The sequence below is a fragment of the Carcharodon carcharias genome, chromosome 1 (genome assembly GCF_017639515.1).
Source record: "Carcharodon carcharias isolate sCarCar2 chromosome 1, sCarCar2.pri, whole genome shotgun sequence".
NCBI lineage: Eukaryota > Metazoa > Chordata > Chondrichthyes > Lamniformes > Lamnidae > Carcharodon > Carcharodon carcharias.
The window spans coordinates 197,033,182-197,060,862 of record NC_054467.1 but is presented as its reverse complement, the minus strand read 5'-3'; the positions used below and the strand labels follow the sequence as shown (position 1 = coordinate 197,060,862).

The following is a 27,681-nucleotide window of genomic DNA, read 5'->3' as shown; positions in this document are numbered from 1 at the left end:
GGATTGGATGTCCATAGTGAAGAGGAAGCGGTTGGGGCCAGGGAACTGGAAATTGTTGATGTGACATAAGGTGTCAGAGGAATCACGGATGTAGGTGGGAAGGGACTGGACAAGGGGAGAGAGAAGGGAGTCAACATAACGAGAAATGAGTTCTGTGGGACAGGAGCAAGCTGACACGATCGGTCTACCAGGACAGTTCTGTTTGTGGATTTTGCGTAGGGGGTAGAAGCGGGCCGTCCGAGGTTGGGCGACTATCAGGTTGGAAGCTGTGGGAGGAAGATCCCCAGAGGAGATGAGGTCAGTGACAGTCCTGGAAACAATGGCTTGATGATCAGTGGTGGGGTCATGGTCCAGGGAGAGGTAGGAGGAAGTGTCTGTGAGTTGACGCTCAGCCTCTGCGAGGTAGAGGTCAGTGCGCCAGACAACAACAGCACCACCCTTGTCAGCGTGTTTGATGACAATGTCAGGGTTGGACCTGAGAGAATGGAGTGCAGTAAGTTCAGAGAGAGAGAGATTAGAATGGGTGAAAGGAGCAGAGAAATTGAGACGACTAATGTCGCACCGACAGTTCTCAATGAAAAGATCAAGAGAAGGTAAGAATCCAGAGGGAGGGGTCCAGGTGGAGGGGGAATATTGGAGGTGGGTGAAAGGATCCGTTGAACGGGGAGAGGACTCCTGCCCAAAGAAGTGAGCCCAGAGACGAAGATGGCAGAAGAAGAGTTCAGCATCATGCCGAGCCTGAAATTCATTGAGGTGAGGGTGTAAGGGTATGAAACTAAGTCCTTTGCTGAGCACTGAACGTTCAGCATCGGAGAGGGGAAGGTCAGGGGGTATAGTGAATACACGGCTGGGGCTGGGATTGGAAGATGGGGTGGGGTCAGAGGGACAGGCAGGGGTGAAGGGTCCTAGATGGGTCTTGGTGTTGATGAGTTGTTGGAGCTTGCGTTCCTTAGCACTTGAGAGAAAGAGAAAAAGTTTCTTGTTGAGGCGTCGGATGAGACGAAGAATAAAATGAAACTGGGGGCACGCGCAGCTTTGAAAAAGGGTGTGGCGGTGCTGCTGGAGGGAGAGGTCGAGTGTGTTCATATGGCAGCGCATGGCACTGAGTGTGGATCTCAGAATGTGACGGGAACAGCAGTCCGAGAAACGTTTTATGTCCCGGAGATACCTGTAATCGTGGATGGGTTCGAAACATGAGGGGTGGAATTTCAGTTGAAATTCACGTGGGGTAAGGTGGAGATGGAGACAGTCACTGAGAAAGGAGATATGGCTGTGAAAGCGGGTTTTAGTAAACACCTTGTCAAACACTAGGAGAGAAATGGAAAGCAATGAACATGAGCAAGGCAAAAGAGAGATACGGAAATCTTGTCGCAGAGATGAACAAAACTTCTTCAAGGAAGGCATTTCTTGAAGAGCAGTGGCAGTCAATTAAACACAGAGATAAAAACAATGCAGATCCTTATCCTATCTTTTAATGGCTCACTATCTTCACTTCCAGTGGCCATTCTCTCTGGGAGCCGCTTAACTCTGCATGTGATCGTAGTGTTAATCCTGTGGTCTTACTTTTTGTAGCTTGCAGGCACATTAATACAATCAGTAATACATCTATTTAACCTTTTTCCAGCTTTCTCTTTACCTATATCCATCTTGTGGCAAATTGTTGTTAAGTATTATTTCTCCTTACATTTTAATTGCCTGAACCAGAGATACCAAAGATTCCACATAGTTTTACCTCTTAAGATTTTTTTTCCCCTGACCATGATCATCCTAAGATTCTCTTGAGGTCAGTTTCTCTATTGTCTTAAAATGTTTAAAATGTTTGGGCCATATTAACTATTCCATGTCAACGGGGATCTCTGTCTCTAGATCTTTGCTTATCTCTCCCTGTGCATTTCCGATGTCTCAGTTGATGGCCAGATTATCAAATTCAGTTCCCTTAAGACAGTTTGTATATTGTGTCCTCGTTCCCCAACACACTTTCCTACTTGCCTCATATCATTTTACACATACATCAGCTACCATCCTATCTTGATCAGGTGTCTGGAGAGAATTTAAAATCCAATTAAGTATTCTCATAACAGTTTTAAAACAGAAATCAATAATCGACATGTTTTGCTTCTTTATCTTCTTCTCAAACAACATTTTATTGTCTCAAAAGTAACCCACTAGATTGTGTCTGACCCTTTTAGAATTATCCCAGATTCATTAACTCGGCCAAAAATTGGATTTCTGCCAAACTTTGTCAAGGTCTTGAGCTTAACTTCATATTTTGGGAACAGACTTACAAATACAAAAGCTTGCAGCATTTGAATTAGTGCCAATTGTTGTCAAAAACCCTTTAAAATGAAAATTCCCTTTTGAGAAATTATCAGGAACCAAACCTCAAATTTTAAACTTTGTAAGAAATGTAATTTACACTATCAAAATTAAAACAACCTCTTTTTTTCAGGTGTAATGATTTATATCCTGATTAGAAGTTCCATATGTTTATCGACACATTCTTTATCTTTGGATAGCATCCTTGTTATTCAAAGTGACCTGTTAAATTACACTGCACTTTACATCTCAAGATTGTCCCAAATTCAAATTCTTGTAACTTAAAATGAATTGATCTAAGTTACAGAAAATTCAGTAGCGGACCTTTTGGGTCCCAATCCACATTTTCTTAATTAATTTTGACTATTGTTCTGCTATGAATCTCGTGATGGAGTCCGCGGTTCCCCAGTCGAGTTCCATAGCTCTATTCTGTTTTCCTGACGTCCTTCTGTTTTTATATCTCTGTCTGTCTCCGCACGGTAGGTTCGTTATTTGTGGTGTGTGCGGTCTATTTGTTTCTCTGGGGTCTGGCCTCCCTGCGCGGCTTTGGCTAAGGTTATGTTTCAAACCATAGCACGCCAGCACGGCTCTGCCTCTTAACTGGGGTCTGGCCTGCGCAGCTTCAGCTATGGTCCTGTTTCAAACCATAACCCACCAGCACGGCTCTGCCTTGCTCTGCGGCTTCAGCACCGCTAGACCGTCTGCGAGGCTCCGCGTCATACCCTGGTGCCTCCTATCTTCTATCCTGAGTCCTCCTCCCGATTCTTTTGGTACTCGACCATTCTCAGACCGTACTGCACTAACTATGGGTGGCAAACAAAATATACTCACCCACTTTGCAGAGCCGTCCTGAGGATCCGATCTGAGTATCCTGCCGACTACGCCAAACTGTTATGGTAACTTTGACAAACGGACCACAGGAGTCTCAGGTACAGGTCACACTCGTTTATTCGAGCAATTGCAAGGAGAGAGCCATCTCAATGCAGCTTAAGATAGCACTTTGCTAAATTACAAGTGTTCATCATATTTATACATTATTGGTCACGTACAAGAACATTCTCCAGATTCCAATCTCGTCAACATATAGGTTTACATTAAACAGACATCTCTGGTAACAGGTACATGCATCGTATGTCCCTATTTGCACCCAGGCAGAGAGCTGGGACCACCTGTCCTTCCCCTATCTGTTGAAGAGCACACTTAATCTTAGTTGTTTTCCAACCTAAGTCTCCAGTCTAACTCCCAGGACCTTGCTGTTGATTGCAAACTCTGAGGGTGTTCAAAGTTTGAGAGAGTATAATGTTCATCTGGTTTAACTGTTTAGTAGTCGATTTATTGATTTGCGCTGGCCTGCCTATAGATTCTAATTTAAGTAATTCATTCTCTTATAATGAATTCTCCCTTACCATAAATTCTCATTTACTTTCTTCCCCCAACAGTCCTCCCCTTTACACCTACCTCCCCAATTGACACATTGTCTCTCGTTACATTGTCCTCCCGACATACTCCCACACCCCCAACCCCGACACCATTGTTCTCCACCCCCCCCAATAGTACACTTTCTTCTTCCAGTGAAACCTAGACCTTTCTCTCCCAACCCCCCAGTTATACCTTCCTCTCTACCCCCTCAACAATCAGCCAGAGCAGACTATGGCCGAGACACTGACGTCTCAAAGCAGACCCTCAATGGTGACTTCTGTGAGCTGCTTCGTGGCAGAGCCATTTCCATGAGAATCCACCCAGCATGCGATGCACATGTCCCTCCAGGGACCAGTTCTGTAGGGCTCCAGCATCTTCTGTTGCTCAGATATTCACGCTGTGAGCAAGGCCCTGACGGTAAGCCCTGACTTCTGCACGTCACAAGATGTGTTCTGCCCCAGCGTGTTTTCCCACCAACGTGGGTGGTAAATTTGACATGGGAGGATGATTCCGGCAAGCAGGGCTTATAATGAAATGCAGATGTATTAAAATGAAGTTCCTGATGTCCAGCAGCGGGAAAGGCCATTGCCAGGCGGAGTGGACGATTGCAAACTGGGTTCACATTGGCATGAAACTGATTTTTCGCCTTCCCACCATGTTGCCCGCCATGACACCTGATGCCTTCAGGCATGGAAAATTCCACCCCTAGTCACTGCAACCTATCCTCATAATTTAGCTCTTTTAGCCCTGGTAATATTCTGGTGAATCTGTGCTGCATCCCTTTTAAGACTAATATATCCTCCCTGAGCTGCATGTGAACAGAGCAATCAAAATGTGGTCTGACCAGAGCTTTGTAGAACTGTAACGTCATCATGCAGCAGTCTCTCGATTTGAGGATGTCATCTACTCAGAGTAGCGAGTTTCTGCCATGGGTCTTCATGTGACTGAACAGGGTGATTCTTGTCCTGCTGATCTTTGGACAGATGGGGCAGGATGTCCCACGAGGTATTGAGATCCAGATTGCAGGATTTGCCTCTTTTTTTTTTCTCTGCCTCATCATTAAGATACAGGGACTCAAAGCATGAAGCAGTTGTCACCATTCTGAATGATTGTAGCAAGCTCCTCCCAGTCATTTTTTATTATTTATTCATGGGATATGGGCTTCGCTGGCTGGGCCAGCATTTATTGCCCATCCCTTGTTGCCCTTGAGAAGGTGGTGGTGAGCTGCCTTCTTGAACCGCTGCAGTCCATGTGGTGCAGGTGCACCCACAGTGCTGTTAGGAAGGGAGTTCCAGGATTTTGACCCAGCGACAGTGAAGAAATGGTGATATATTTCCAAGTCAGGATGGTGAGTGACTTGGAGGGGATCTTCCAGGTGGTGGTGTTCCTATATATCTGCCGCCCTTGTCCTTGATGATAGTAGTCGTGGGTTTGGAAGGTGCTGGTCTGAAGAAGGGTCATACGGACTCAAAATGTCAACTCTGTTTCTCCCTGCACGGTTGCTGTCAGACCTGCTGAGTTTTTCCAGCATTTTCTGCTTTTGTTTCAGATTTCCAGCATCTGCAGTATTTTGCTTTTATCATGGTGATGGTGGGGTCTGGAACATTATCTGTAATATATGATTCTGTGAGGATGACTATGACTATATCACTCAACTACTTTGTGGGACAGCTCTCCCAATTTCAGCACTAGTAAGGAGGACTTTGCAGCGTTTGCCATTGTCGTTTCCGGTTTCTAGGTCAATGCCGGTTGGTCTGTCCAGTTTCATTCCTTTTTTGAGACTTTGTAGCAGTTTGATACAACTGGGTGGCTTGCTAGGCCACTTCAGAGGGCACGTAAGAGTCAACCACATTGCTGTGGGTCTGCAGTCACATGTTAGGCGGACCAGGTAAGGACATCAGATCCTTCTGTAAAGGACATTGGTGAACCAGATGGGATTTTACAACAATTGCATGGTCATCATTAGACTTTTAATTCCAGATTTGAATTGAACCCGGGTCCCCAGAACATTACCCTGGGTCTCTGGATTACTAGTCCAGTGACAATACCATGACGACATTGACTCATGAAGCTGCTGCACACCTTCAGTGAGAGCTTCAGAGTGTCTTTGCAGTGTTTTCTTTGTCCTCCCTTAGAACGTTGGTCACTTGAGCATTGAGTAAACAGGACCTGATCTGGGAGACAGTTTTTGACCATCCAGAAACAGTGTCCAGCCTAGTGAATTGTTTTTGCAGAAGATTTCCCTGAACGCTTGTTGACACTAGCTCGTTTGACAGTCCTCTCATTGAATTGGAGGATCTGGCAGAGGCATTACTGATGGAATTTCTCTCGTGCTATTGTGTGCTGCGGATACAGAGTCCAGGTCCTACTGCAGTACAGGAGCAGTGATGAGTTTGTTCCCCCCCTAATCCATGGCATGAGTACATGGAGTCTTGATCAAAGGTTTGCCAGTTTTGAAGACCTCAACTGGGATACCATTGGAGCCATGCTGAGCACACTTTTTCAGCAGGAGGATGCCGTTTGCATTGGCTTTTTCTACCTTGGTTTTCTCAGTGGTTCTACTCCAGGCAGCAAGGCTCATGGTCAGCCCTGGCATTAAAGTTCCCCAAAAGGATGATCTTTTCTTCTTTTGGGTTGGCATTGAGGATTTCAAAGTCAGAGTAGAACTTTTCCTTTACATCACCATTGGAGCCAACGGTCGGGCACAAGTGCTGATGAAGGTGGCATATTGGTTACTGCTGAGCTGTAGGTGAAGTATCTTGAGTCTTTTGTTTATACAATTGGGGAATTCTGGCAATGGATCCTAGATCCTATTCTGGATGGCAAAACCATCTGCCTGGCCACGAGGCTCACTGTCAGGCTTACTTTTTCAGTAGAAGGTGTATCCTCCTCTGCTTGATCCTCCCCAGGAAGGCCTCAGTGAGGGTGGTGATGTCATTCTGTTGTCTTGAAAGCTCACGTGAAACGATTGCAGTTTTTCTTTCTGGACAGTCACTCGACATTATCCAAGAATGTTCTAACATTCCAAGTTACAAAGGAAACATCCATCCTTTTATATTCCAGTTTCCTGGAGTTAGCATTCTTCTGTTTTTAACTTTGTTTAGATTATTTTTTAATTACAGGAGTGGCACACTTATGTAAAATATCTGGGTGACATAGAGGCTATGACCAACATTGAAGTCCCCGCAGATTCAATGTCTTGTCTGCAGTGTTTTCTCTTTTTAGTGCAAGATCTGTGTGGAAACAGTAACAAACCTCTAACTGCTCACTTCCCAACTTAATGGGGTTGGAATCTGATTGTGACAAATTACCTGCATCTGTGATGGAATAATGTCTTTATATTGTACTGTGTGACTGGACAATTGGTAATAAAGCCTGTACTTGTTTAAAAGTTGTACATTTCTAACATCTTCCCATTCTGATGGAACTTAATATATGTGAAAAGTTTTTTACTGTGAGTGTTTTCAGCTTTTTCTGCTTTTTGATTTTTAATTGGTAATACTGTATTGATATTCAATCTGCTGGTAAATGTAGCAGACTACCCAGCACAACATTTGAGTACAGCCAAACTTTAATCTATTCCATTTGGATTTGTTGCCCATTCCTAATTGCCCTTGAGAAGCTAACGATGAGCTGCGTTAATGAACCACTGTAGTCCAGATGGTGTAGGTACACCCACAGTGCTGTTTGGGAGAGAGTTCCAGAATTTTGGCCCAGTGACAGTGAAGGAATGGTGATATATTCCCAAGTCAGGATGGTGAGTGGCTTGGAGGAAAACTCGTAGGTGGTGGTGTTCTTGTGCATTTTCTGCCCTTGTCCTTTGTGGGGTTTTGAAGGAACTTAACACGTTGCTGCAGTGCATCTTGTAGGTGGTACACACTGCTGCTGGTGCATGACAGTGGTGGAGGGAGTGAATGTTATAAGTTGGTGGATGGGATGCCAATCAAGTAGGCTGTTTTGTCCTGGATGGTGTCGAGCTTCTTGAGTGTTGTTGGAGCTGTGTTTTTCCAGGCAAGTGGAACATGTCCAAAGCCTGTCCACCATCACAATGTTGACTTGCGCCATGTAGATAGCGGACAGGCTTTGGGGAGTTGGGATGTGAGTTACTCGCCACAGAATTCCCAGCCTCGGACCTGCCCTTGCAGCCATAGTATTTATATGGCTGGTCCATTCTGGTCAATGGTGAGCCTCCAGGATGTTGAAAGTGGGAGATACTGTGATGGTAATATCATTGAACATCAAGGATCATGATTAGGTTCCCTCTTGTTGGATCATACTTCTTTGATCATAATTTCCCATGTTGTTTCTGCTATTGTTTGCCATTTCTTTCTTCTCTATGAACTTCCTTGGTATGCTTGCTTTTTATATAGATTAAAGTTGTTAAAATAATTTCTGGCAAGCTTGTTCAATTTGACTGTTCTGACCTCCATTCTGTACCTTCATATGATAAACTTTTGTGGTCCAGCTGTTCTCATGTAGGGAAGTAGGACCTGTTGGATTAATGTCCAGATGAATTATTGTATGGTACCTTTGAGCAAGCAGTAATTCTGTTGATTAGCTTGACTGTGCATAGTAAGAGGTCTTTTAAAATTATGAAAGGATTTGATTGAGTGGATAAAGAAAGAATATTTCCTCTTCTGGAGGAGACCATAACAAGAGGCCATCAATACAAGACAGTCAGCAAGAAAACCAATAGGGAATTCAGAAGAAACTTCTTTGCCAAAGGGTAGAGAGAATATGGAACTCGTTACCACAGGGAATGGTTGAAGTGAATAATATAGATGCATTTCAGGGGAAGCTGAACGGTGGAGAGTTTTCCCCCTTGATTCCCAACTGACGCCAGTTTTGCTCGGGCTCCTTGATGTCACACTTGGTCAAATGTTGCCTTGATGTCAAGGGTAGTCACTATCACCTCACCTTGGGGGTTCTTTTGTCCATGTTTGAACCAAGGCTGTAATGAGGTTAGGAGCTGAGTGGCCCTGGCGGAACCCAAACTGAGCGTCAGTGAGCAGGTGATTGCTGAGTAAGTGAAGCTTGAACACGCTGCTGATGACCCCTTCCATCATTCTACTGATGATCAAGAGTAGACTGGGCAGTATTCGCTATCACAGAAAACAGTTGAGGCCAAAACATTGTATGTTTTCAAGAAAGAGTTAGATATAGCACCTGGGGCGGAAGGGATCAAAGGATATGTGAAGAAAGCAGGAGCAGGCTATTGATCTGGATGATCAGCCATGATCATAATGAATGGTGGAGCAGGCTTGAAGGGCTGAATGGCCTCCTCCTCCTATTTTCTATGTTTCTATGTTTATGATGGTGCAACGTCATGCCCCTCAGGTATCAGAGGGGCCCCGGCCCTGCGCCGCTGATGCTGAAAGGAAGAGTAAGGAAATTCGATCAGTCAGCCTGCGGGCAATGTCAATGTAGATGCCTGTCCCCTGGATCATCATGCGCTCATCATTCCACATGCAATGGGCAATCCATGTTGGTTTTGTCACTCACTCAACAATCAGCATTGCCATGGATGTTGGGAGACTACTGGTGACATGAGTGCTGGTCACACATCCCTACCCGTGGAACCCCAGCATCTCCAGCTCCAGTGGACCTGGGCGTGTGGTGCCTCTCCAGGTCGAGGCCCTCCTGCTCGACGCGGCTAAGCAGAAAAATCTGGCCTGGCCCACTGCCAGTCCGCAGCCACTCAGTGTTATGAGAATTCTTCTCCTGGAAATGAAAAAGTAGCATTGATAAGTGATAAAAACAAAAAACTGCGGATGCTGGAAATCCAAAACAAAAACAGAATTACCTGGAAAAACTCAGCAGGTCTGGCAGCATCGGCGGAGAAGAAAAGAGTTGACGTTTCGAGTCCTCATGACCCTTCAACAGAACTAGTTGAAGGACACACCTGACAGAACTAGTTCTGTTGAAGGGTCATGAGGACTCGAAACGTCAACTCTTTTCTTCTCCGCCGATGCTGCCAGACCTGCTGAGTTTTTCCATTGATAAGTGATACTTGTACCGTCAATCTGCTCACAGCCAGCCCACCCCAAGCCCAGTTGCCCATTGCATGGGTGCAGTGCATCCTTCCCCCGCTGCTGGCCAGCACTCACACAAATCTGCCAGGTGTGTCCTTCACCCCCCTTGGCCACATGCTGCCTTCATCACAATTGGGAGCACACAGTTGCAAGGAGGCACAATAACGTGGAGTGCAGAGGGCAGCGGATCCATCTGTGCCACACCACCTGAAGACCCCCTCCCACCATGTCATCACCCTGGCTTCGACATGTCCTGGAGTTCGAGCAGTGCACCAAAGTGCAGATCCTCCAGGTTTCCCCCACCACAGTCATGTGGGTCTCAGTCCACCACATGCTGCAGGTGCAGAACCCATCTCATCACTGCCCTCTCAGGCTGACTAACACATTGGGAATATCTGCTGGGCCACCCAGTGAAGGACACATGCCATCAATGACTCATTGCACTCAAGCCACTCAGACATGGGTGAGGCGCCAGCGCGGGAGAAGCTTACATGATGGGTGAAGTGAACGATGCCAACATGCAACTCACCCTTCCCTTGCGCAGCAGATCGTCGAAGCGCTTGCGGCCCTGGGTCTATGAGCGCTGCACCATGTTGCGGGAGCTCACGACTTCCGCTACTCCCTCACGCAAGCTTGGTCAAGTGGGGTGGCCTCCTCCTCCTGTCCTCAGGGACAAGCACATCCCACCGTACTGACACCACCTCGAGGAGGGCAGCAAGGTATTCATCCGAAAACCTGGGTGCACAGTGACCACCCGCCCTACCCTCCTGCATGGCCAGCCTCGATGTGCCTTGGCCCTGACCTTTGGCCATGTACAGCAGCCTTGGAGCGGCTGCAGCTTGGCCTTGAAACAGACTGCTGGGTCGCCATTTGACCTGGTGGCGATTGTTGAACCGCCGCCACCCGCCCACTTCCACCATCCCCAGGAGTCACCAAACATGCTGGGCGGGCCTTAATTGGCCCGCCCATGTAAAATGGCGGCACAGTCCTGATCACCAGTGGCGATTGGGTCCACGACCACCCACGCCCACTCCCACACGTCCCGCCCGACATGGGGAAAATTCTCCCCCAGAAGTTTTATTTAATCTAACATTTTTAAGGGTTGTGCTACAGCGTATAAATTCAGCTATGGCAATCCAATCTACTTCCTGTTTCTATTACTATTGACTTAATACTTACAGTATGGTAAGTAACAGTACTCCCCCTTCTGTGAAGTAAATATAAAATGGTCATGTTAACTGTAGTAACTTATGCTTTTGAAAGTACCATACAAATGTAAAAATTAAGTTTTCCAGCTTCATAATTTTGCTCACCTTGTTTTTGTTGAATGTGGAGTACGTTGTTAAGGTGTCTGAAAGTGATGATTTAAAGAGCTGCCGTGACCATCAACAGGTTTTCAGACAGTGAGCTATTTTTGGAAATGTTTTTAAGTTGTGATATACAAGAGAAACACTTTATAAGCCTGGACTTATTTTGACAATGATACGGAGCAAGTAACGAGTACGCGCAGTTAATTGTTAGCGTAATAGGAGCTGTATTGGTCTACATGTGGCACTTTATGCCCTTGCCCAGAAAGAGTATGTGCATATTTTAAAAATACACCTTTTAAAGGTGGTATAAGTTAGAAATTGTGCAGAACCAAAGGGTGGAGAAAGTTATGAGAGGACTACCTTTCTATCCTTTTATAAGGGCCAGCTCAATTAGCCAGCAGCGCACCATTAAATATCAGGAAAATAGCACTTGATAGGGGATGCATTTCTTAGGATGGTTTCCAAGTTCTTGAGAATGACTTGTATGAACATTAGTGAACATTTTTTTTTAAACTCTGATTATGATTTGTGGTAATTGTGTTGTAAGTAATTATAACTGAAAAATTCTTACTGTGGTTGTTTAGTTAGCAGTGGTGTATGAATTTCAATTGCACTACTTCTCCCAAAGTAATTCATGTATGTTTCTGTTCTGCAGATTTTTACATTTAAAAAGTGGTTCTGAACAAAATCCTTCTGATTTGTTGATGGGGGAAATCTTTGATGGCAATCCTTGGCTGAATGAAGTAAGGGAGGAGACAACGGCATCTCTTTTATATGACGGTAAAAGTGAGGAACAGCTACAGCAGAGTACAAATGAACAACAACAGGGATTTCAAGATCAAGTGGAAATACCATTAGGAATGGAAACAAAGAACGACTCTCCTGTAAACCCTGAGCAAGTGACTTCAACTCAGACAGAAGGGAGTCCTGCAGATGTGGCCAGATCTGGAGATCTCAACAATTCAAACTCAGCCAAGGCTAACAAGGATAAAAAAGCAGGATCATCTGCTAAAAGAGGACAAACTGGAACATCTTCAGCTGAAGGTAGCTTTGTTCTGAATGCTTTCCAACTGGCATAACATTCTGATAATCCTTCCCTTTTTAGAGCATCTATTTACAAATATGTAACTATGTTATGACTTTTTTTAAAAAATAGCACACTAGTTATGAGAACTTTGGGAAAATCCCCTAATCTGTATTTGCAAATATATTTCTACATAAAATGTATCCAATAATTGCTTATCTAGAAGTTGAATTTATACATTTTTGTTTGTTATAAAGAACAATGAGAGCATCCCATTCCCCAGTGGCTGCACTATACTTTATTGTATTATGAAAGCTAGCAACTCCTATTTATGGCCACCTTTAAAATTTACAAGATAATAGCATTTTATATTTCAGCCTGCCAGTGAATGTCAATGGTCTTAATGACGTAGGGGAAGGGAGGTCAATATTACTTATCCTTATGCTGTTTTAAACTCTACATTATTTTCACAAGAAGAATGATTTTTTTTCTCTCCTCATTTTCCTTCCCTTTGCCCACAACATTCTCTACTCTGGGAGGAATGGATACAGTTATAGATTTCATTCATGTGAATAGACTACAGAGGTGGGGTTGTTCGTCTCTGAGCAGAGAAGGCTGTGCGCTAAGGGGAGATTTATTGAAATCATTCATGATTTTGAACAAGAGTTAATAAGGGGAAACTGTTTCAGTGGAAGAAGGATTAGTAACCAGAGGATACAGATTTAAAGTAATTGGCAAAAGAACCAGAGGTAACATGAAAAATTTTTCTGTCTGTGCGATTTTATGATGATTGGGAATGCATAGCCTGAAAGATTTGATAATAACTTTCAAAAGGGAATTGGATAAATACTTGAAGGGAAAAATTTGCAGGGCTATGGTGAAAGGGCAGGGGTGTGGGACCAATTGTTTTTCTAATTGTTAGTTCTTTCAAAGAACTGGCACTGGCTTGGCCCATTTTGTACTTTATCATTCTGTGGTTCTTGCTGATGTCCTTATTTGTAGTTCACCCAAAGCAGAACGCATGACCTTATTGATTTGTTTTAGCTGTGCATTTCTGCCAATGGAGCTCTTGGCTATTCTGCATTCTTTTCCTGTGACATCAATATAAGGGCCTGCTCCCAAGATTTTATCAGCAATCGTCTAAGGGAAGAGCAAATAACACTGAGTAGACATGCAAACAAAGTAGAATCTAAACACAATTCAGTCCTGTTATATTGAAGTTATTGTTTTCTACTCACCATTCACTGAGCTGTTTAGATGTGAAAGGATTCCACCAAACATTTATTTCCACATAGTGACATAGTGACACTCGTGTGGAGGGATCAACAAAATGGAATGTAGTTTGCAATTGCAGGCTCTCCAAAGTGGTGGGAGCTGCATTAATTTTATTTTCCAGATTTCTTCATTCTCATCCATCCTGAAGCCACTGAATGTTGCTGTGGTCCAGTACCAAAGGCACAGCCATTATTATTATTGTTAACAATCATTATTGGCAGCCATTAGACTAGTGCTTCCCAAGTTATTTTCCAATGTGAAACAAAAATAGAAAGTGCTCAAAATATTCAGCCGGCCTGGCTACATCTGTGGAGAGAAACAGAGTTAACAGGTGGGGTTTTCCAGTCTTTTGGCTTTTGGCCACTCCAAATTTTCCCATCCCATCCGTGATGATGCCTGGAAAATCCCGGCCAACGATTCGAGTCGAATATGTCTCTTCTTCAGAGCTGAAGGGAGATAAAAACGTGATTGGTTTTATGCTGTTTAAAGAGGGGAGGAGGAGGGAGAACAAAATGGAAGGTCTGGGATAGGGTAGAGGAAGGTAGGAGAGATTAAACAATAAAAATATCATGGAACAAAAGGAGTGGTAATGGTTATAGTAAAGAAACAAAGCATTGGACCAGAGTGAATGTTAATGACGGAATAATGAACAGCTCTGTCTAAAAGTAAAAACATGAAGAATAGACTGGCACTTGGCAAAAAAGAACAAATCAAATAGGGGACAGAGTTCATGACCTGAGGTTGTTGAAGTCAATGTTGAGTCCAGAAGGCTGTAAAGCGTCTAATTGAAAGATGTTCCTCAAGCTTGCACTGAACTTCACTGAAACATTTTCAGCAGGCTGAGGACAAAATGTGAGAGCAAGATGATGAATTAAAATGGCAAGCAACCGGAAGGTCAGGATCATGCTTGAAGACTGAGTGGTGTTCTGTAAAGTGGTCTGCATTTGGTCAACTTGTTTACAGAACACAAGCTGTGAGGTTTAGGTAATGTGTCTATTGAACATTGCTTTCTGATCATGGTGTGTGCCCAGATGGCTCAGTGGAAAGATTGTGAGAAAAAAATCATGGCTGTTCCAATTGTGGATTTAATTCTACTTTCCTGCCTGCCATTTGCAATAACCCCTATCTACCGTCTAAAAAAACAATCATTCACCGCTACTCACTGTTACCTGTCCCTCAAGCCAATTTCATATCCATGTTGCTATAATCCCTTTTATTCCATGGGCTCTAAATTTGCTCAGAAGTCTGTTGTGAGGCCCTTTTATCAAATGCCTTTTGGAAGTTCATGAACACCACATCAACAGTTTACCCTCATCTACTCTCTTTTAGCTCATCAAAAAACTCAAGCAAGCTAATTGAACTTGCTTTACCCTCCACAAACCTGTGCTGGGATTTTCTTAATTAAGCCGCATTTATGCAAGTCACTGTTAATTTTGTCCCAAATTATTGTTTCCCCACCATCAAGGTTAAACTGACTTGCTACCCTAGTCCTTTGAGGTGGTATAGGTCGTGGGTTTCGAAGCTACTGTCAAAGGAGCCTTGATGAGTTGCTTTTTGGAATGCCTTTTGGAAATCCAAATATATCATATCTACAGGTTTTCCCTTGCCTCAAGAGCTCTAATAAATTAGTCAATCATGATTTCCCTTTCACAGAACCATGTTGACTCCTCCTATAAGACCATAAGATCATAAGACATAGGAGCAGAAATTAGGCCATTCGGCCCATCGAGTCTGCTCCGCCATTCAATCATGGCTGATAAGTTTCTCAACCCCATTTTCCCGCCTTCTCCCCATAATCTTTGATCCCCTTACCAATCAAGAACCTATCTATCTTGGTCTTAAATACACTCAATGACCTGGCCTCCACAGCCTTCTGTGGCAATGAATTCCATAGATTCACTACTCTCTGGCTAAAGAAGTTTCTCCTCATCTCTGTTCTAAAAGGTCTTCCCTTTACTCTGAGGCTGTGCCCTCGGGTTCTAGTCTCTCCTACTAATGGAAACATCTTCCCCACGTCCACTCTACCCAGGCCTTTCAGTATTCTGTAAATTTCAATCAGATTCCTCCTCATCCTTCTAAGCTCCATCGAGTATAGACCCAGAGTCCTCAAACGTTCCTCATATGTTAAGCCTTTCATTCCTGGGATCATTCTTGTGAACCTCCTCTGGACCCCCTCCAGGGCCAGCACATCCTTCCAGAGATACGGGGCCCAAAATTGCTCACAATATTCTAAATGTGGTCTGACCAGAGCCTTGTAAAGCCTCAGCAGCATAACCCCGCTTTTATATTCTAGTCCTCTCGAAATAAATGCCAATTATTGCTTTTGCCTTCTTAACTATAGACACAACCTGATTGCATTATGATTTTCCAAGTCCCCTGCTATAACCTCCTCAATAATAGTTTCTGGCATTTTCCCTGTTAGGGAAAATGTTAGGCTAACTGCCCTGTGTTTCCTCCTTTCTGTCTCCTCCCTTTCTTGAATAAAGGAGTTATATTTGCGATTTTCCAATATGATGGGACCCTTCCAGAATCTAAAGAATTTTGGAAAATTATAACTAATGCATCTACTATCTCTGCAGCCATTTATTTTAAGATCACAGGTTGAAGTCCATCAGGTCCCGGGGATTTGCCAGTCTTTAGTTCTAATAGTTTTCTCATTCCTCTTTCCCTGGCGATTGTAATTGTTTTAAGTTTCTCTCTTCCTTTACCTCTTGTTTTACAAGCATTTCTGTGATGTTATTTGTGTCTTCTACAGTGAAGACAGACACAAAATATGTGTACAATGCTTCCACCGTTTCCTCATTTCCCATTAATAATTCCCCATTCTTGCTCTCTAGAGGAGCAACTCTCACTTTAGTTACTCTTTTAAATAGTTGTAGAAACTCTTACTATCTTTTTATATATTTCTAGCTAGCTTTCTCTCATATTCTAATTTCTCTGTCCTCAATATTTTAGCCTTTGCTGGTTTTTAAATTCTGTCCAATCTTCTGACCTATCACTAATCTTCACAGCATTACACGTTTTTCAGTTTGGTACTACCTTTAATTTCCTTAGTTAGCCACAGATGATGCATCCTTTGCATCTTTCTTTCTCACTGGAATATATCTTTTGTAGACTGTTATGAAATATCTCCTTAAACATCTGCCATTGCACCTCTCTTGTCCTATCCTTTAAGTTAGTTTCCCAGTTCACTTTAGCCAGCTTTGTCTTCTTACCCTTGTAATTGCCATTATTTAAATCTTGGACCCACTCTCCCTCAAACTGAATGTGAAATTCAATCACGTTATGATCACTGCTACTTAGGGGTGCCTTGACTGTGAGATCGTTGATTTAATGTTTAGAACGCCAGCTCTAAGAAACACTCTATGAACTCATCTTCCAAGCTTCTTTTGTCAATCTGGTTCATCCAATTTAAATGTAGATTAAAATCACCATTATTATCACCATACCTTTCTTACGAGCCTCCATTATTCTTTCCTGTATACCCCGTCCTATATGCTGTTACTGTTAGGGGGCCTATAAATTACTCCCATAAGTGACTTTTTACCTTTGCTATTTGTTACATCTACCCAAACTGATTCTACATTTGATGTTTAGAACTAAGGTCATCTCTCACTGTTGTACTAATGCCATCCTTAATTATAAATATACCCACCAGCTTTTCCTAGGCTTCCTGTCAAGTACCCTTGAATATTTAGCCTTGGTCATCTTGTGGCCACATCTCTCTAATGGCAATCAGATCACACGTAATTATTTCTTTTGGAATTGTTAGAGATTGTTAACATTTAAAAAGAAATCCAAGTACCTTGTTTTAACCAATAAGAACTACGCCACAAGTTTTCTATTTTTTTAACAAAACAAACTACATTGTAAATAAAAAACTTAAACAAGCATGATTAACATAATACACATAGTTATAAACCATATTTCTATGCACTTCCTACTTTGCTCAAGAATTATTTTGCATGACACATCATATTTAAAGTTACGTGTTCCTGTAGGGACCACCCATAAGTATGCCAAGGTCCTCTAGAGAATTTGCTCAGCTCCAGCTATTCTCAGAAGTAAAACTTTCATTTACCCTCTCTTGACTGTGGAGGCCTCAGTCCCTTGGTCTGGTTACTTTTCCAATATGTCTAAATTACTCTGCCAGATGCTTTCTTTTGCAGTAAGACACTGCAAGGCCCATGTAGATTCTCCCAATAGCTTCAGACTAGGCAATCTTCCAGTTTCTGTTCCTCACAAGATTCAAATTGAGATTAAACCTCGCCCATGTTACTTATAATCAACGATGACGTTAGTGTTTTACTCCACTTACAGTCTAGGTCTATCTAACTGTCATTTGTTTTGGCTAATTTCTCTTAGTGAGCTGCAAACCAGGGCCATCCATCCAGGTGACTCCAGGAATATCCAGCCGATCCAAATCCCCTCTTCCTGTGACACCCGTAGCTCCAGTTCCGCAGGCCGAGAAGGGAGCAGCTGGCCCACAGCAGGACACCCAAAACAGGCCAGGGCTCTCCAGGCCTCGGCCCTCCAGAAGACACCCGCCAAGGTCATCACAGACAGGGCGTAGCAGTCAGCAGGCTGCCTCCACCTCTACTGTGGATGCTGAGGGAGCACCAAGATGTAGAAGCAGGGTTAGGAAGGTTAAGGAGATTAACTCTTTTATTACAAACCAAATAAGTTAACAAAATCAGGGACAAAGTAAAAAGGCAGCCCCTTAAAGGGTTACTGCAAAAGAAAAACAAATCAGAAAGGAAACTTACAACATTAAATCAAAATGTGATTAGAGTGGTCAATAAAGCACCCCATTCCCCGCGGTGCCCACCAAGCACGGAAGGCCTTGATGGTGCCGGTGGACTCTTGCGTACTCCCTCTCCAGGGACACCTGGCCGCAAACGTAGTCATGGAAGAGGGTGAGGTGACCATATTCCAGACTTTGATCTGGTCCTGGTATAAGTTGGGCATGCCTGCAAGAGGCCCCTCAGGTTTACAAACAGGAGCTGCATGTCATAATTCAAGCCGTGCCCCTGGCGGAAAGAAATACGTCACCAGGGCACACCATCTCAGAGGGGGCTCAACATAAAGATATCACTGCAGAACCTGAAGGCAGAAGGTCACCACCTGGGTGCGTAGGCACACCAACGCTTGACTGCCCTCCCTAAACAGAGACTCAGAACCTCAGCAGTGTCCCAGTGCAATCTTTTGTCCCAGAAGAAATCAATTAGCATTCTCTGGATTTTTGTGATAAACTCCATGGAGGGGTCAAAGTGGCCAGCCGGTACCACAACAAGGCGGCAATCAACTGGTTTATGACCAGAACTGTACCCGGTAAGACAGCACTTGGAGCAGTCCTGTCCAGCGCTGCAGGCAAGTGGTGACTTTGGCCTCCAGCTCTTGTCAGTTCGCTGGCCAGGATTCCTCTGCAGGGTACAGTTAGACCTCCAGGTAGAGGAGGCTGGTCCTGCTCCAGGTGAAAGGCCTGAGTTCCTCGGGTAGGGGATCCATCTGCCACTGACCGACCAGGAACTCAGAACGCTTGCCCCAGTTGATCCTGGCAGAGGATGCGACAGAGTAGACCTCCTGGTACTCGCACATCCTCCGCAGGTCAGCTGGGTTGATGGACATGAGGAGCTCATCATCGGCATAAACCGAGAGGACCACCCCGATCCTGGCCAGCGCGGAACCAGTCCCGACAACCTCCTCTGCAAGAGGCACAGGAAGGGCTCCAGGCAGATAGAATACAACTGGCCAGAAATAGGGCAGCCCTTATGCACTCCTCCACTAAAGCGAAGGGGCTCTGCAGCAGTGTACAGAAGTTGGATCTGGGTGACGAAATGCATCCCAAACCCGAATGCTTGCAGATTTCTGAATAAATATTCGTGATCCACCCTGTCGACCGCCTTCTCCTGGTTGAGGGACAGGAAGGCACTTGACAGACCAGTCCTCTGGGATAGATGGATTACGTCCTGGACCAGAGAGACTTGTACAGCCTGGGCATGGGTGTTAATCACTTGTACATAAAGTTTACTATTGTAAATAATCTCCCAAGAATGTCTCCCTGCCAATGGCTCCTCATTAGGATGAGCTGTGTTTGTGTGACTCAGATGTGAAACCTTGGTTCCTGCACAAGATAAAGGCAGGTGTCTCAGTCCCTGTGCAGTGTGTAACTTTCAGATCAAAGTGATGGTCCAGCTTCACACTCCCTGGACTCATTCCTGATGCCTATACCTTGACGTTGCTTGTTATTGTTGCCATGGGCAGGTGTCAGAGTTCCGTCATTCTCTCTGTGTCCTCTCAACACCTTTAAGGTAGGGCTGACCCCCCATCTCTTCATCTATGACCAGTGATGCTGTGCTTCTGAAGGAGTCAAGTGCTGAAGGCAGACAAAGAATCAGGTGCATTTAAAGTTTTATGGCTGCGTCTCCATGATATGACCCTGATCACAGGATGCAAGTGAGCTGCCCTCAGTTAGACAGGAGTCAGACATTCACAGAGTCAATGTGAAGATCTATGGCGTGTCCTCACTGCATGTGATCATCCTCCTAGCGACTATTAGGGCCTCTGCCGCATCTTCATGACATGAGTCTGAGCAATGAGGGTATGTGCCACACAGGAGTCAATGTGATCATCATCTTCCACAAATCTTGCAGCTGTGAGGGCCTCCTGAGCACGCCTGCCTCCTTTGGCTAGTGTGATGGCCTCATCGCCAGCATCCTCTTCAATGTCCTTCTCATCAGGGGAGATGTGCAGCTTTTCCATCTCTTCCTCAGCCAGATAAGGCTGAGGAAGAGATGGAAGAAAGATTTGCTATAATCTTCAGCCAGAAGTACCGAGTGGATGATCCATCTTGGCCTTCTCCACAGGTCCCCAGCATCCCAGATGCCAGTCTTCAGCCAATTCGATTCACTTCATGTGATATCAAGAAACAGCTGAAGGCACTGGATACTGCAAAGGCTATGGGCCTTGACAATATTCCTGCAATATTATTGAAGACTTGTGCTCCAGAATTTGCCACTCCCCTAGCCAAGCTGTTCCAATACAGCTACAACACTGGCATCTATCCAGCAATGTGGAAAATTGTCCAGGTATGTCCTGTACACACAAAGCAGGACAAATCCAGCCCGGCCAATTATCGACCCATCAGTCTATTCTCCACCATCAGTAAAGTAATGGAAGGGGTCATCAACAGTGCTATCAAGCGACACTTGCTTAGCAGTAACCTGCTCACTGATGCCCAGTTTGGGGTATCCAGGGCCACTTAGCTCCTGACCTCATTACAGCTTTGGTTCAAACATGGACAAAAGAGCTGAACTTCTGAGGTGAGGCGAGAGTGACTGCCCTTGACAGCAAGGCAGCATTTGACTGAGTATGGCATCAAGGAGCCCTAGCAAAACTAGAGTCAATGGGAATCAGGGGAAACTCTCCGCTGGTTGGAGTCATGCCTAACACAAAGGAAGATGGTTGTGGTTGTTGGAGGTCAGTCACTCAGCTCCAGTGCATCACCTACAGGAGTTCCTCGGGGTAGTGTCCTCAGCCCAACCATCTTCAGCTGCTTCTTCAATGACCATCCTTCAATCATGAGGTTTGAAGTGGGGATGTTTGCTGATGATTGCACAATGTTCAGCACCATTTGCCACTCCTCAGATACTGAAGCAGTCCATGTCCAAATGCAGCAAAACCTGGACAATATCCAGGCTTGGGCTGACAAGTGGCATGTAACATTCACGCCACACAAGTGTCAGGCAATTATCATCTTCAGAAAGAATCCAACCATCATCCCTTGATGTACAATGGCATTGCGATCACTGAATCCCCCATTATCAACACCCTGGAGGTTACCATTGACCAGAAACTGAACTTGACTAGCTGTATCAATACTGTGGCTACAAGAGCAGGTCAGAGGCTAGGAATCCTGCAACGAGTCACCCACCTCATGACTCCCCAAAGCCTATCCACTATCTGCAAGGCACAAATCAGGAGTGTGATGGAATACTCCCCATTTGCCTGGATGAATGCAGCTCCCACAACAACAACACTCAAGAAGCTTGACACCATCAAGGACAAAGCAGCCTGCTTGATTGACACCACATCCAGAAACAATCACTCCAACCACCACTGACGCACAGTAATAGCAAAGTGTACCACCTACAAGATATACTGCAGGAATTCACCAAGGCTCCTTCGACAGCACCTTCCAAACCCACGACCACTACCATCTAGAAGGACAAGGACAGCAGATAGATGGAAACACCACCACCTGTAAGTTCCTCTCCAAGTCACTTATCATCCTGACTTGGAAATATATTGCCGTTCCTTCACTGTTGCTGGGTCAAAATCCTGCAACTCCCTTCCCAACAGCACTGTGGGTGTACCTACATCACATGGACTGCAGCGGTTCAAGAAGGCAGCTCCCCAGCACCTTCTCAAGGGCAATTAAAGATGGGAAATAAATGCTGGCCTAGCCAGCGAAGCCCACATCCCATTAATTAAAAAAAAAAACTTCTCCACCCTTTGTTGCAGTGCCAGGTTGTGTAGCCTGCAGCAAGCTGCGATGATGCACAATACCCTCGATGGACTGTATTGCAGTGCTCCATCATCGGACCTGTCAAGGTACCAGAACTTCAATTTTATTATGCCTATTGTTTGCTCCACCAAAGGCTGGATGCGGCATGAGCCTCGTTACACCATCATTCTACTGCAGCCTGAGGCCACCGCGCAGTGTCATCAGCCACATCCTCTGTGCCGAGCCCTTGTCCTTGAGGAACCAACCCTGCAGCCTCTGTGGACCCTGGGAAATGTCAGGGATCTGAGACCTGCTAAGGATGTAGGAGTCATGGATACGCCCTGGGAATCGTGTGCAGACCTGCAGGACGTGTTTGTGGTGGTCGCTCACCAGCTGAACATTCAGTGAATGGATGCCCTTGTGGTTGACATTGTTGACTGCTTGGTGCCATGGAGATCTAAGCACCATGTGAGTGTAATCGATGGCACCTTGCACCTGTGGAAAACCAGTGATCTGCGCAAATCCCAGCGCTCTTGTTTCCTGACTTTCTTGATCCCGGGAGAAATGCACAAAGTTCTGTGCCTCTGCAAGGATGGCGTCCGTGACCTCCTAGATATACTTGTGCGTGGATGCATGCGCGATCCCACACAAATCACCAGTGGAGCCCTGAAAGGAGTCATTGGCACAAAAATTGAGTGCTCCAGTCACTTTCACAGCTGCTGGCATTGGATGCCCACCATATCCCCATGGCGCCAAATCCAGCAGCAGCTGATATATGTGACCGACCAGTTCCCTAGACATGGGCAGTCTTTGGCAACACTGGCTCTCAGTCATCGGCAGGAATGACAAACGCCGTCTATAGACCGTGGGTCTAGTGAAGCGCCTATGAGCGATGGATCTTCAACTGCGTGTGCAGCAGGCCCTGCTGCTCCTCCTTCTTGAGGGAGGTGCTCTTCCCTCTGCCAAGCCAGGCACCTCTGCTGCACTGTTCTTTGCTCCCTGTAAGCCATGAGGCATGCTATTAAATCACCAGGCTCCATGATCCTGATGTTCTCCTCCTGCAGGATCAAAGAGAGAGACACGTGGGTTGGCATATGTCTCCTAAGAGCTTTCTTGGTTAAGTCTGAAGGCCCCTTCATGCATGCAGTAGAGTGATGGCCACCACTTGGATGGCCAGTGTGTAGTGCGCTTTTATGGTTGCCCAAAAGCCAATTCACCTCCATCCCACTCCACTTGGCTGGTTGGTGGTAGCTTTGCCCATTGGGCTGCATGCTGTGCTCTCAGCTCAGGTGCAGGCATTCTCCTAACCCGCACTGCAAGGCTGCACTGTTAGCTTGAACCACGGGGGAGACTGGTCCAAACCGGGATGATGACATTGCAAGGGGCTGTGAGCACCTTCACCAGTGGCTGCTCCATTGCCAGCTTTAGCAAGGAGATTGTACAATGTGCCCAGTCGTCCAACTGTTCTGAATCCACTAAAACGCTCATTAGTTTGCAGTCTGTGCCCAAGGGTGAAAAGCTCCGGAGCACTTGGTGGCACTTACAGTCTCGGATGCGGAGGAATGCTCGTTTTTGACAAGCTTTTCCAAGTGCATGGCTGCTTCCCTATCCCCTGCCCTCCCACTCACCCCCAGCCTGGCATGTGTTTGTGTACTTCCTTCAGTCTGTGCTGCCTTGCCCCTGCAATCACACCCCATCCCCAACCTCACCCTGTACTGGAGCCCTTGCCCTAGCACCACACTGAAAGCCAGCTGGGAAAAAGCGACATGCCTCTGTGCCCACCTCCTAACTGCCCACCCCTCTGTCTGATGTCCTATGGGCAATACTTGTGTGCGCTGCACAAAGTTATGTGCACTCACCTCTTAGTTCCCCACGAAGTTCATATTCAAGGTTGAGAGATTTTTTTATCAGCAAGGCAATCAAGGGCAGAACATTGCCGACGGCCTGCAGGAGTGGGCCCAAAAAGCCAATGTGTAAAATGACGCATGATGACGTCGGGCGTGTGTCCCGACGTCATTGTGCATCATTTCGATATTGTGTTTGGCGGGCATGCGCCGGAGGTGGCTGCACACCCGCCGAACTATCAAAGGCCTATTAAAGGCTTTAAAAAAGTAATTGATGTTGTTAATAGTGCTGACCGTCCAACCTTAAGGTTAGCTGGCAGGCGAAGAGCCCAAGCGGCCTTCGCATTTTTAGGGAACCTCATCCACGGGCGGGATTAGGTTTCCTGAAGGTTTAATAAAATAATTAAATAAATTTTGCGAAATGCACAAACATGTCCCACCTCATGTGACACTGTCACATGAGGGGACATGCTTAAATAATATTTTAGATTATTTATTGAAAATTTTCATTATCAATTTAATCTCCCTGAGGCAGCTCCATGCGCTTAGACGAAAGAGTGCAGGCCCCAACTCTCCCTTCCCCCCCCTCCCCCGCACAGGTAGAGCGCTACCATAGAACGAAAGAAAAGTTACAGCACAGAAGGAGGCCATTCGGCCCATTTTGTCCATGCCAGCCCGAGGACACCCAAATGCCCTTTCTAATCCCACCTTCCTGCACCCGGCCCATAGCCCTGCAGTTTACAGCACTTAAGGTGCAGATCCAGGTACTTTTTAAAAGAGTTTAAAGTTTCTGCCGCTTTCACCAACTTGGCCAGCGAATTCTAGGCACCAACTACCCTCTGCATAAAAAAGTTCTTCCTCATGTCCCCCCTACACCTTCTGTCACTTATCTTGAATCTATGTCCCCTGGTTCTAGAACTCTTCACCAAGGGAAACAATTTTATTCTGTCCACTCTATCTATTCCCCTCATAATTTTGTACACCTCAATCAAGTCACCTCTCAGCCTTGTTTGTTCTAAGGAAAATAACCCCAACCTATCCAATCTCTCATTGTAGCTACACTTTTCTAACCCTGGCAACGTTCTTGTAAACTTCCTCTGCACTCTCTCAGGAGCTATTACGTCCTTCCTGTAATGTGGTGACCAGAACTGCACACAATACTCCAGTTGTGGCCTCACCAGTGTTTTATACAATTCCAACATTATATCCTTACTTTTATATTTTATACCTCTGCCAGGGAGGGAGAGCATTCCATATGCCTTCTTTACAACCTTGTCTACTTGAACTGCTGCCTTCATGGACCTGTGTACTTGTATGCCAAGATCTTTCACTTCATCTACCCCTCTTAGTATATTCCCATTTATTTTGTAATCCCTGTAACTGTTCGACCTCCCTAAATGTATGACCTCACACCTCTCTATGTTAAAATCCATCTGCCACTTTACCGCCCACTCCACCAACCCATCTATATAGTTTTGGAGATTATGGCTATCCACTACACTATCCACTACTCAGCCAATCTTTGTGTCATCTGCAAATTTCCCAATTGTGCCCCCCAAGTTCAGGTCCAAATCGTTAATATATAACACATACAGCAAGTGTCCCAACACCGAGCCCAGTGGAACACCACTTGAGACAACTTTCCATTTGCAAGGGCATCCATCGACCATTACCCTTTGCTTCCTGTTACAAAGCCAATCTTTTATCAAGTTTGCCACATTACCCTGAATCCTATGGGCTTTTACTTTCCTGACCAATCTGCCATGTGGGACCTTGTCAAATGCCTTGCTAAAAACCGGCCGCATAATATGCTGGGCGGGCCTTAATTGACCTGCCCACATAAAATAGCAGTGCACAGCCAATCGTGGGTGGTGATTGGCTCCGTGCCCGCTCCTGCCCAGCCCTCCTGACATAGGTAATATTCAGCCCCATGGGTTATGAGGGAAGGGCAGGAAAGTGGAATTGAGGATCATCAGATCAGCCATGATCTCACTGAATGGTGGACCAGACTCGATGGGCCGAATGGCCTACTGCTGCTATGTTTCTGTAAGGTGCACCGCACGCCTTTTAAAGGCAGTCATGAAGCATGCTATTCTGAAGTCACACCGGTGTGGGGGGTGATTCTGGTGAGCAGGGCTTATAATGTGATGCTAAAGCTTTGAAATTAGGTTCATGACACGCAGAGGCAGGAAATGTGGACAACAGGTGGAGTGGACAATCGCCAGCTGGTTTCATGATGGCCTGAAACTAATGTTCGGCCTTCTCGCCAGGTTGTCCGCTCATGCCCGCCATGATGACCGCCATCAACGGAGGCAGACAATTCTGCCCAATTTTATCTGTTTTGTTACAACTGCTGTACACAATCAGATACAGAGCCTTTAGTTCTGTCTTTTTACTATTTTTGCAAATTCTGGCTTTATCTTCTGGCACATTTTTAAATTTACACTCCCTATTCCTTCTCATCCAGTCTTCATGGCTTATCAACTTTAAGTGCAAATAGCTTAATACCTCTGTTTATCAATTTTTAACCCAGCAAGTGTCTCAACTACCTCCTTTTTCACCATGATTTGGGCAACATCTTCCCTTGTAAGGACAGATGCAAAGTAATTATTTAGTATCTGTCATTCCCCCCGCCCCTGTCTCCATGCATAAATTCCTGTTTTGGGTCTCTAATCGGTCCCACTCCTCCATTACCACTCTTTTACTATTTAAATGCCTATTGGAGACTATTAGATTCCCTTTATATTAGCTGCCACTCTCTTTGCTTATTTGTTTTATCAAATTCTTTTTAAACATTCTAACTGAGCCTGATTCTCACTTGTATTATCCACCTGACATCTGTCAAAAGCACCCTTTTTATCTTATTCTCTATCTCTTTGGATTTGCTTGCCCTACATTTGCCCCCCTCATGGGAATGTACCTAGACTACATCCAAATTATCTCCTCTTGAACAGAAGCCCATTGTTGAGTTACAGTTTTGCCTGCCAATTTTTGATTCCAATTTACTTGAGACTGATCTATTCTTTCCTCAATTAACTATTCTTACCCTGGATTGCTCCATGTCCTTTTCCATCGCCAACTTAAATCTTTTGATACAATAATCATTGTCCTATATATGTTCCCCCACTGCCACTTGAACCACTTGGCCCGCCTCATTCCCAAGAACCAGGTCTAGCAATGCCTCTTTTCTCATTGGACTGGGAGCATACTGATTTAGGAGCTTTGTTCTAATTGGCTGTCTTAAAATATTACTGCACATTCCCCTTGTGGCAAATCGTATTTTTCATGAAATTATTTGGTGGTAGGGTGGATATCAAATTGGCTGAAAGCCAAAAAGCAGAGTGTAATAGTGAATGGTTGCTTTTGGACCAGAAGGATGTATACAGTGGCGTCCCTTGGGAATGGTAATATGTCTGTTGCTCTTGATATATACTAATGGCCAGGTATGAGAGCATCACAGAACTTGAAAATATACCACTCAGATAGCACGATACAGGCAGATTTCAGGAGGTCATAGATGGGTAGAATGGGCAGACACATGGTTTATGATGTTTTATGCAGGGAAGTGTGAAGTGATGCATTTTGAAAAGAGAAATGAGGAAAGGCAGTATAAACTAAATGGCAGTATGTTAAGGTGGATGGAGTAACACAGGTCTAGGATTCACATACACATTTTTTAAAGGTGGCAGGACAAGCTGATAAAGCTGCTTAAAAAGGCATATGGGATCTATGACTTTGTAAATGGAGGCATTGGGGTGGGGGAGGGTTAATTTTTCCATGTAAGGGGACATGAATTTGTGTTGATGCAGGAGTTAAATCACTTGAATTGATGTCAGGTTGGGATCCCAACATCATCCTGACTTCTTCTGGATTTCTGCTGGGATAACTGTTTCCTGACCTCTGAGCAGCTCACCAGGGTCACCGGGGTGAATGCACAGTGGGAACAGCTTTGTCA

General features: G+C 45.1%; 1 protein-coding gene across 1 annotated transcript in view; it reads left to right on the top strand.

The window, feature by feature from the left end:
* Positions 1-27,681, top strand: part of LOC121280455 (long-chain-fatty-acid--CoA ligase ACSBG2-like) — a 117,651-nt gene that overhangs the window by 16,347 nt on the left and 73,623 nt on the right. The window contains exon 2 of the mRNA XM_041192470.1: positions 11,733-12,121. Within this exon, the coding sequence (XP_041048404.1) occupies positions 11,782-12,121 (340 nt within the window). The 5' untranslated portion in view covers positions 11,733-11,781. The remainder of the gene's footprint in view (positions 1-11,732; positions 12,122-27,681) is intronic.